The sequence below is a fragment of the Gasterosteus aculeatus genome, chromosome 16, assembly GCF_964276395.1.
Source record: "Gasterosteus aculeatus chromosome 16, fGasAcu3.hap1.1, whole genome shotgun sequence".
Taxonomy (NCBI): Eukaryota; Metazoa; Chordata; class Actinopteri; order Perciformes; family Gasterosteidae; genus Gasterosteus; species Gasterosteus aculeatus.
Genome location: NC_135704.1, coordinates 14,340,723 through 14,351,812, shown reverse-complemented (window position 1 = coordinate 14,351,812; position 11,090 = coordinate 14,340,723). Strand labels below are relative to the sequence as shown.

Genomic DNA, 11,090 nt, shown 5'->3' with positions numbered 1-11,090 from the left:
GGTGTAATCAGAGTATCGGTGTGTTTGTTTGGCCCTGCACTGGGACTGTGTGTGTGTGTGTGTGTGTCTGTGTGTTGGATGGGATTTTATTTATATTATATGGGGCCAGTTTGAGTACATTAAAACAAAATAAATATCACACACATCACATCATATACAAATGGTCTTAATAGAACCAAACGGTCAGGCTCACCTATTCTCAAAAGGCCTCTCTGCGGCTCAACCCCCAAAAGACGGAACGATGTGGCCCTTTCACGTCTTGAGAAAAATGTGATTTCCTTGAAAATTGAACGTTGTTAAAGTTCCAAAAGTCTGTTGTTGTTTTAACCAAAACCGCAATATTTTTCTGGACCTAAATAAACATTTTTGTTTCCTAAACCTGAGTCGTTTCCTGTGCAGACGGAAGTTTATCTTGAAAAGACTGTGCACGTATCAGACGGATATCGACTTTTGTAGGTCAACGCAAGAAGAAAAAGGGAGTTGGCTTTTTTTTGTTGTAAACGAGCCGTTGAACGAGAACCCAGCGCGGCCTTAAATCGTTTTAGGGAACATGTGACACTTTTGTTAACTCAATGTTATGTTTCATGAAGCTGATTATTGTCAGGAACCGGCTCGTGGTCCCGAGTTGTAACGTGGCTTATTAGAGCAAAGAAGGGAAAAAAACGAGTGATTAGAAGCATGAGATGGGACACGAGTCATTCACTTTGTGTATCCGTCTGTCCTCACCGTGACTCTTCACTGCGAAAGTACGCAATGGTACTTCCTGCCAAGGAACATCATAATCAAGTTTACATTAGTGACGCAATTTCATTTTAATAACTCATTAAAAGCCTGAGGGACAAACCAAATGAATAAATAAATAAAATAAATAATACTGTCGAGAGTATGCTGCTTATATGTTTTTTAATATTATATTATAGCAATATCATTTAAAATGTATTCCAGTTATTATTAATGAATGAATTTGTTTGGACTGTCAGTAATTGCTTTAATTGGGTTCTTGTCGCCTTCGTCAGCGTCCCACTTTACATTAATCACCTTTTCCCACAGCGTGTGCTCCGTACCGCGTTGTTCAGTCATGAGTTCCAGGTGTTGTGTATCATTCCCAAGGGACAAATACGCACAAGCACACGCACACACACGCACACACACACACACACACACACACACACACACACATGCCATATGAGCTATAGAGCCACAGTGGCTCTTTGTCTGCGAGTGAAACCGAAGCACCTGAAGGTCCCACGGAGGCGTCGGCCTGTTGCATTCCTTTTCTCAAACACGTCTAGTGAAAGATTTACGTTTACGTTATCAAATGCATTCACCACTAAAACTACTTAAAACAATTTCGGGGTCTCCAGTCAGTCAACAGAAAAAGATTTGAATGACTTCTGGCTGAAGTGAAAACACGACTGGATAAATTAAACTTGAGTTACACGTGTAATGGATGTAAACTTTACTCGGGTTGAAGTTTTCTTGAAGAATTCAGGCTAAAACCTGGAAGTAACTGACAAAGGCTCCTTTTGAATTCCTTTGGGGAGATGAAGCAGTGGAGGATTCAAACCCTCCTCGTGCACTCAGGTATTCAATGTACGGAAAACACCCAGGGCGAGACTTCTCCCTGCTCACAGCTGCGTGACCACACAATGATAATAAACAAAGCAGAATTATGAAAGCTTTCCTCTTGTGTGACCCGCCGGTGAGCATCTCAAGCGCATTACAGCCGGGCTAAACTGACGCTGCAGTTTAGTGTGACAACACGCCGTGTTGTCACACTAAACTGTGAGTCTGTGTGCATCCGTGCAGCTTCCGACTCTCCGTTCTGTCTGAATGCACCGTCGTGAGACCTGACTGACATCTCTGGTGCCGTGCAGCAGCACCCTTCATAAGAGCCGTCACGCGGTGCAAACATTCAACCTGATCAAGGAGGGACTCATGTGGACATTTTGAGGAGGATGACAAACTATTTGTAATGAGAATTCATTTAAACTGCAGTTCGTAGATTTGCAACGTTTAAACCTTTGTTTGTGGGGGTGTCATTGGTCGACACGTTGCACCTCACTGCACTGTAGAGAAGGGCAACGCTTCAAAGGTGAAATGTGCAGTGCACGCATCACAGAGGAGCCCTCTGCGCTACACGTTTCTCCTTCCCATCCGTATAACGCCGTCTTTCCCTTCCCATGAAAAGCGTTGGGCGAGCACTTCCCAGAGACGCTCATCGGTTGATATACGCACGACTCCTCCCGTCAGGTGGAGGCCCGAAGGGAAGCTGCCTAATTGGAACAGCTACAGAAAAACCAACGCATCCCACAAGCCCAAACCCCCAATCACACAAATAACCGGGCGAAATATTGCCCCGGAGGCGACACTGCGATCGATGCTCTGCGTCATAAAGCTCAGGTCCCAGGACGATGTCGTCCGGACAAACAAACCGCCTGCCTTCTTGTGAATGAGTGGAGACCCAGATGTTGCAGACATGGTTCTGCTCAGCATCGGGATGTCGGTGTCGTATAAAGGACGTGTCCACTCTTTTCATGAATCATCGCCTCGGCTTCGTCCCCATGAACGGTAGGAAGGAATCTGAAAGTGTGTGTGTGTGTGTGTGTCCTTGGTTCCTCTGCTGCAGGTTGGCATCCCCTCATGTGACACACATCTTCACTGCAACACCATTTTTCTCTGTTTGTGCTGCAGTGTGTGTGTGCGTGTGTGTGAATGTGATTTTGTGTTGACCTTGGACTCTGCGTGGCCGGATGCCATTTTACAGCATGTTTATCTAAAAAAAAAACACACACACCTCCATCCCCTGTGAAAAACAAACAAGCGTAGATTTGTGCTCTTTAGTCCTTGATGTTAAGTCAGTCTGACGGTTGATTTTAGCGCCGCAATCTCGTCGAGTCGTGATATCAATTATTATCAATATATTATTATCAATATTGTATTGTATTGAATCAATATATTATATTGATATTATATAGATATTATGGTGGAAATCCTGGAGGAGAGATATTCAAATTATGGAGAGAGATCAAGTAATAAAAGAGTTTAAATCCATTTTAAAATGCAAAATCCGACAGTAGCATGAAGGAGAAACCGCGTTGTGATGTCAATGAATTGAGTGGATGGATCAGGGTCTCTGAATGAGGTCACGTTGCACTCACCAGACATTTGATTGGGTTCTCCTTGCCATAGGACCGGGCCGCAGCCAATCAGCTTCGAGGTTCCACTCCATTACAAGAAGCTGTTCTACCTTAACGAGCACCATCGCTTAAATGGTCTTTCTTCCAGCTTCTGGACAAAATACTTATGTCACAGCGAAATAAGTTCTGCCTAATGTAACGGGTTCGTTTCTGGATGAATCATGACACACGAGTAACCCCTCCCCTGTTGACTGTGTTGACTTGTGAAGACATTTTTCAAACAAAACGACATACTTTGACCTCTGTGACTCTGTGGGGGGCGGTGGGATACTCCAGGTAGAACAGGAAAGGCAAGAACGTGAGAAAGGAGGGATCGCCGTGGGCAACGGGAGCGCCGAGTAGGGGAGACACGGAATTGAGGAATGTTTTTGTTGTGGAAAAGAAGGCTGTCTTCATCAGAGCCAGATGTCAAAGCAGAGTCTGCTACACACACACACACACACACACACACACACACATTCATCCCGCTGTCCTTCTCTACATCCACTGCATTCATCCACTCACCAACGGAAGGCACACACACACCCGGCAATAGAGGAACGAATACGTGTTTGCAGACATACTGTAGGTGCACGTGCGTGTCCGTGACCTTTGCCCCTTGTTCTTGCGCTCTCTCGGGGTTTCAGGCCGTCGTTGTGCTCCTTTTGTCCGCGGCAGCTTTGTCTGACCGGCTCTGTTGTCTCCGCACAAAGCCGCGCTTGCGTAACCGGCAGAAGACCGAAACGGGGTTGAGAGCAGTGATCGTCCCGACCAAGAGGCACGACCTCCAAGCCACAGACCCCCCCCCCCCCCCCCCCCATAGAGAGGTGCTTTTGATTGATTTGTTTCATTTTAAATCCAAATTTGTAGTTTTCATGTGGCTCAAATTCTCCTTTATAACACAAATATTACATTCCTTTCCTTCAGATAGTTAATGCATAAACAACACAGAATCTGTCACTTTTCAGTACGTGGTGTTTTAAAAGGTTTGACCTCCCCCAGATCAAGAAAGAGGAAGCATTGAACTCGAGCGTGTCCGCCGTTGGATGGATTATACGTGAGGTCACAGCGAGGGCAGATTAATGTGCTCCAAAGTAAAACCAACAAAAGCCGTCTTTGGAAAACAGAGTGTGAGCAGAAGCCTCTGACGATGCAGTTGGGGAAGGGGGGGTGGGGGGGGGGGCTCCTCTTGGCAAGATCGAGAACATTTTTCTGAGCTTCTTCTCCAAAAATAAATTCACCAACATTGTTGTGCTGAAGACAAATGAGTTGCTCCTTTAAGACCAAAATGTCAGACTTTGTTACTCATTTCAACCTTGACAAAAGCCAGACTACATCATTTCTTACCCGCCACGATAAAATGCAATACATTTGATATCGGCAGAGGACCAAAGGTCGCACTGATACCCGGGCCGCTGACTCTGACCTGGAAGAGCAGCATTTTATCCGACGGTGGCATTTTGTCGTTATTGTGATCTTTAGAATCAACACGAAGATGCATTTGTCAAAAAATACCACAAATCATTCAGTGTGTTAAAGGAAAAGGAAAAATATGATGCTTACCAAATAAAGAAAATTTTTAAAAAAAGTCCTCAAATCATTGAGTGTGGCCTGCCAAGCAAAGCAAACTCCTTGTTATTTTCAATGCTCTTCTGAGAGGCTGTTGACAAACACACACACACACACACACACACACACACACACACACACATCTCAAGGCAGTCTTCTATTAAAGTGGGTCACGGAGGGTGACCCACTTTAATAGAAGCGGTTTAGGTATAAGGTTGATTCCAGGTTTCATCCTGCTGCTCCTGGTTTTCTTTGTGTTGGTGAAATCTCTTACTTAAAATTCAGGTAAAAGGTAAATCCCCTCCTGTCAAAGAAAATTATATTGATATATAAATATATAATATATATTCATATCTTGGATGTTGAAACATTAAAAAAGAAAATCTCTTGAGAACACACCTTCAAAATAAAATAAAATTCGTAAAAGCATGGATGTAAAACTGTATTGAGATTTTAAACACAAAACACAAGTTACTGGAAGAAAGATACACTGCTGTGGACAACAGCACTAGTGTGTGTCTTTGCCTGAAAATACATGTTAATTGTTCACGTCACAGTAGTGCAAATGGACTGGATTAAATCCCACAATGAACCTTTTTAACGAGTCGGAGTGAGCTGTTCATTTGAGTCACAAAATATTGTGTTTGATTTCAATTTGAGAAGAGAAAGATTTGCTTTGGGGCGTAATTGACTAGCCCACATGTTTTCACACAGAGCTTTTTTTTTGTCCAGGTCGGACATCAAACACACGCCCCTCCACTCGAGAGGAGATCACGAAGGGTGCAGCTTTCTGAAAATGGAGAAGCTTTGAGGTGTCAGCGTGCAGCTTGGCACCTCAGGGGAAACTTTACGCCATCTGAGCGTATTCCTGCACTGTATTTGTGCTCAGATGTTGTCCCAGATGTGCTTCCTCTGGTTTCCCTTGTTAAACTCTTCCACAGCTGCTGTACGGCATGTGCACGTGTGTGCACGTGTGTCCATGTTAACATAACGATTGTTGTTTTTGCATTATTACCCTCCAGTGACTATGTCGGTCAATCTGTACTCACATCCCTGCATCTACTGGCGCGTTGGGTTGTCTTCACGTGTAACTTTGAAACACAGTGTTTGAACAGATGGAGAACTTCTGCACATCTGGTCTGTACTTCTGCAGACTCAAATGAATGTGTTGCATGTCTGGTGTTGCCGGCTGCTTTGCTTTCAGCGAAGCATTTCCACCTCACTGTCTTGCTGGTTAAAAAATAACTGCAGTGAATTTCAAGGCCATTTTTTTTACAGGAATGGAACATCAGAAGTTTGAGGATCGCTGGAAAGTATATTTCATGAGGGAACATGTTAGTAAAAGTAAACCACGCTGCTGAGAGACGTTGGCTGAATTTATAAGGCAACATAAACGTGACACCGAATGGATAAATGAATACTAAAAACTTAAAGTGAAAGTTAAAGTAACACCTCTGTACTGAACAACCATCCCAGTTTTCAAAGTGCATAGAGCCTCAATACATTAGAAACCAAAATAGAATATGAAATGTGATAATCATTGTTGTAAACTTTGCTTCCATCATCAACATAAATCAGGATAAATCCCTGCAATTGTTTGGTTTAAATTGATTTTACCGTCTCTATTGCTTCACAGAAGAGATAATTTAATTAATAAGCTTAGTACGTGTGTGTGTGTTTGTGTTTAAAAGGACAAGTTAAGCCCAAATTATTTTGACTTGAGACAGAAATTGATCGTTTCATGAAAAAAGCTGCCCCATGTTATCAAAAAATGTGGATCTACTCCTTCAATAAAGCAATAACAGATTGTACATTGTACAATCTTGAGTTTTCTGTAAATCTACTGGATCCTGTATGTATTTTCTTCGTGCTGATAGCAGTGCAGCTCTCCTCTCAATCCACGTTTGATTATGAGTCGCTATTTTGACAAGTGGGACTTTCTCTTCTTCTCTCCATTGGAGGACTTTGCGTGTGCCCCCCCCCCCCCCCCCCCCCCCAGCGACCCTTTTGATGCAGTTGCTAGGCAACTGCTCTCTCTCTACTCTCTTTTCTCTCTGAGCAGGCAGCTATAGCTTGTCTGGTCTGATGGAGTGAAGGATGTAAGTCAGCTGTAACTGATTCAGAAACACAGTTGCACGTCACGTTGAGTAAATCCAGGTGGTCATTCACCTTTTTTGTTTGCATTTATAACTACATGGCCAGACTACAGCTACTATGCAAGCTATATGTGAAAGAAGTGCTTATTTGACTGATCTTTACGAGGATCTTGGCAGCACCCATGTATTCATATACAAAAAAGGTCCACTTTAAGCTGTATGCTTTATTTTGGAATGAAAAGTGCCTTGTGCAGTGTTGAATTAGAGGAAATGTGGGTTGTGATCATTCATCAATTTTTAAGAAATTCACTAGAAGTGCAATTTCCTGAAAGAAAACATTATTCTTGTATAGCCAAAAGTCTGGATAATGAGGCGCATTTATCCCCTTATTGGTAAGAACACATGATGGCAAACACACTCCAGTGTATTAATTACACCTACCTCAAACCACCGCAGTCCGAAACATCAGTCTGCAGGGTCTGATTTCTGAGCCGGGTTTAGAAAAGCGTTGACTCTGTGTTGAGGTTGCTGAACATTTCAACCTTCAGTTTTGTCACATGCATTCTTAACAAACTTTAAATTTCAATGACATTCTATTTTTGCTTTCGTGCCATGTGTTACTATATCACTTGCAAACTCCTGCATATGTCTTTTTTTAATGTTTTTTTTCAATTTTTGTTTTTTACTCCTCTTCGTTAGCCTGTATATTATAAATATAATGCAAATAGCAGATATATTCTTTTTTATCTTCCTTATTTCACCTATAACTAATTAATAGATACATGCGGGCTTCCTGATATCTTATTCAATTTGTTAGTTTCTTGTACAAATTTTCCCAAATGATAATTTTTTCTTTTTCTTCTTAATACTCCTCCAGACAACAGCCTGTTTAGTTTGTTGCCTGTTGGTTTACTTTGTAAAACATATCATAGCGAACCCCCTTTTCCACGTGAAACTACCCAAAATGAAGCATGCAAGTTCCTGTGTTGGCCTTCAGAGTAAAGGTTTCAACAAACACACCACTTATTATTTGCGTGGAATATTTGGAAAACACGATTCATTATAAGGATTCTGAAAAAGCACTTGCTGCATTTTGAAAATAATATAAAATACCCCCACCGTGCTCCGTCTTGAAGTGCGGACTCCCCGCCAGTAATATCCCATGCTCGTATTTTGAAATAAAACAAATCGAGTTTCCGGTGATATCGTGTCAGAGGTCTCCTAGCTTGATGAAGGGGTGCTGTCGACAGCCTGCAGCTTTTATTAAGAAGAAAAAAATAATCAACCAAGGCTCTAATTCGTCCCGGCTTTTAGAGATCGTTCCGGAAGATGGTGGCTAAACAGAGGATCCGCATGGCCAACGAGAAACACAGCAAGAACATCACGCAGAGAGGAAACGTGGCCAAGACGCTGGTGAGCCGCTAACTGACAGCGAGACGGCAGCATGACATTAGCCCAGATAGGTGACGTTCCCCCCGGCGTGAACACAGCAGCATGACGACGGTGATGGTGATGGTGGTGGTGATGGTGATGGTGGTGGTGGTGATGATGGTGGTGGTGATGGTGGTGGTGGTGGTGGTGGTGTCGACTGGTTGCTAAGCGATTTCCCCCGGCACATTCGAACATAAGTGGTAAAGCAACGTGAGACGTGGAGGGGTTCACGGGAGAGCCACCGGAACCGAGCCGGTCCACGTTCACGTGTGATCGGCTCCGCTCGTGACCGCCCTCCGCCTCTGGACGGTACTTTGGCAGATGAGAAGATGAGCAGCTTGGGTGGAGGCTGGGAAATAAAGGCGCTGTATATATAATAATAAATAATAATAATAATAATAATAATAATAATAATAATAATAATGACAATAATAATAAGTGTTGTCACTCTTTAAAATGCCCAGGTCGATTAATCGATCAAAATGTCTTTCAAATGTGAAATATATTGTATGGAATATTTTGATGTTAATAATTAATCATATTTATATTCTAGGATAGCAAATTAAGTATCTTTTTGGTTTTATAGGTAAGGCTTGTGTAACACCAGAAGAATTATGTTAATTTTTTACACTTTTTAATAGGTGTATTAATCAAGTAAATATCTGTACGAGCCAAAAAAAATGGATTTATTAGCTGCTGTAGTTGTGATATAAACGAGTTTATGAATTTTAAATACACGCTGAAGTAATTATCATTTACTGGTTGTGTTTGCTGGTTCCATACCCTTTATTAGCAGGATATCTTTGGCTTTTGGGAAACGTGATTGAGATTTCTCACTGTTTGCCAGTACAGTTGAGTGAACAATCTCCCTTTCGATCATTAGACGTGTGTTATTTCACGTCACTTACGGCTCAATCTGAGCTCCTCAAGGATCTCTCATCCAGGCTTTGAAGCCGACGTTGACAGTTCGTATACTCGACCTTGGAAACAATCAGTCGGCCAAACAAACCAACCACAAGGTCTCCGAGTTTCGACGATGACGAGAGGACGGCTGAGGAGGATTGTGTGACACAGTCAAAAGCTCCAGGGCCACTACTCTTATTCTTCACTGCATAGAACATGAGACACCTTCCTTCTGTGATTTGCACGTTCAAAGTCAACATCTCGCATTTCCCACACAACTCCTTCCTTTCGTCATAGTGAAATATGTTGCGTTCAGTTTATTTGGACGCACTGTAATCGACCATATACAAGCAGCGGTATTGATTGAGGATTGAGGCAGACTTCAACATGCTTGCTCATCCCTTTGATAACAGGCCCAACGATCCCAACGTGGCTGTTTGTCTTTTCATCCTTAACCCCCGTTACTCAAAATACTTCCATCGTGTCCAATATTCAGGCTGCTCAGGCTCTCAACAGCAGACAAACACGTTAAAAGTCCCAACAGATGACGTCATGTGATGCGAGCGGACGAGTTCTCCCTAAATTTAGACCGCGTAGGCCGACGACTCGTGCTGGTCCACTCATCTTTTTTCCACATCACCCCACAGTTTGAAAACAAAAAAAAGGGACAGAAGCAGGTGGTGTGGACGAGGGGAACCTCATTCTTCGTAATTCCACCCGCCTTCGTGTTGTTGAAGCATTTCTGTCGTAACTCTGCCCAAAATAACCTTTTTTTTTTGGTATTTGAATACTGCTTCCTTAGACTTCCAAGGGGCTGACGAATCCGTGGAGGAGGAGGAGGGGGGGGGTCAGCACCGAGGTCCTGTAACAGTTAATCTGTAACAAAGGGATCGGATGAACAAGCAGAGAACAGACGCAAACCAGGAGTTGCGGGCAGACAAGTTAGCTGATTACACCTAATCAGTAGCAGACGTAACACGACGAATCCTCTTGTGAGGTTACTGTAATGAAGCGTTTGCCTGTTTTCCATAATTAAACGGACGCTTACCTTCCATTTGACCGCTTACGTGATGTGTTTGTCCCCCCTTAGCGACCACAGGAGGAGAAGTATCCTGTGGGGCCCTGGCTGCTCGCCCTCTTCGTGTTTGTCGTGTGTGGCTCAGGTACGCGCCTGCTTTGGATTATTTTATTAACACATTAAGTTTAGATGCTAATTGTTAGCAAGCACGTGTCCAACCGTGGACCTCGAGTTCAGCCGTCGTTCATTTGGCGGTTTTCCCCGCGTGCGCTCGCGAGGCGTCACACATGCACGTTTCTGAGACACCTCTTTCTCTGTATTTCGGCTGTGCTCTCAGCCATATTTCAGATCATCCAGAGCATCCGGATGGGAATGTGATGCGAGAGGAGCCCCCCCCCCTTCCCCTCCTCCAAGGCCCAGAGACTGACGCCACAGCTTCGGATTCCAGCAGAGGGGGAAGACTCCCAGACGCCCCCCCCGCCCCCACCACCCGCCCTCCCTCGGGGACACCGTCCCGCCCTCATCAGCGTTTACAGTGATGCAGTCTGTGGTGCCGACAGCTTTTCTATGGACAGTCTAAAACCACGCAGGCTGGAGAACGTGTGTGTATGAAGTTTTAACCGTCGATGTGAGAGAGTGCGTTATTACTGCTGACGATGTGCCATATCGGTCTGTTCAAGTGTTGGTCCGTGTTATGTGAGAATAATCTTTTTTTAAATAAATGTGAATGTAGAGAGCGCTCAGTGTTACTTTTTGTACACACAGTTTGTTAAGGACACTTTTTAGGGTCTTTACTTACTGGATTTCATTAATCACGGATCAACTCAATAGGAGGTTTTACCGTTTTTAAACTTGTAAATTTTAAATTAAGTTACTAGAACTGGGGTTTAGATT

The 11,090-nt window shown here is 43.5% G+C and overlaps 1 protein-coding gene across 1 annotated transcript; it reads left to right on the top strand.

Moving 5' to 3' along the window:
• The first annotated feature begins 8,050 nt into the window (after positions 1-8,050).
• Positions 8,051-10,934, top strand: serp2 (stress-associated endoplasmic reticulum protein family member 2). Its single transcript, XM_040201510.2, has 3 exons — positions 8,051-8,257; positions 10,269-10,341; positions 10,534-10,934. The coding sequence occupies exons 1-3, from the start codon at positions 8,174-8,176 to the stop codon at positions 10,572-10,574; spliced, it is 198 nt and encodes a 65-aa protein (XP_040057444.1). The 5' UTR covers positions 8,051-8,173; the 3' UTR covers positions 10,575-10,934.
• Positions 10,935-11,090: the final 156 nt, after the last annotated feature.

Excerpts from the sequence above, each read along its gene's own strand:
- serp2 (XM_040201510.2), top strand. The coding sequence starts at position 8,174 with ATGGTGGCTAAACAGAGGATCCGCATGGCCAACGAGAAACACAGCAAG. Across the intron at positions 8,258-10,268 it reads GAAACGTGGCCAAGACGCTG|CGACCACAGGAGGAGAAGTA; the intron begins GTGAGCCGCTAA and ends GTCCCCCCTTAG. Across the intron at positions 10,342-10,533 it reads GTTTGTCGTGTGTGGCTCAG|CCATATTTCAGATCATCCAG; the intron begins GTACGCGCCTGC and ends CTGTGCTCTCAG.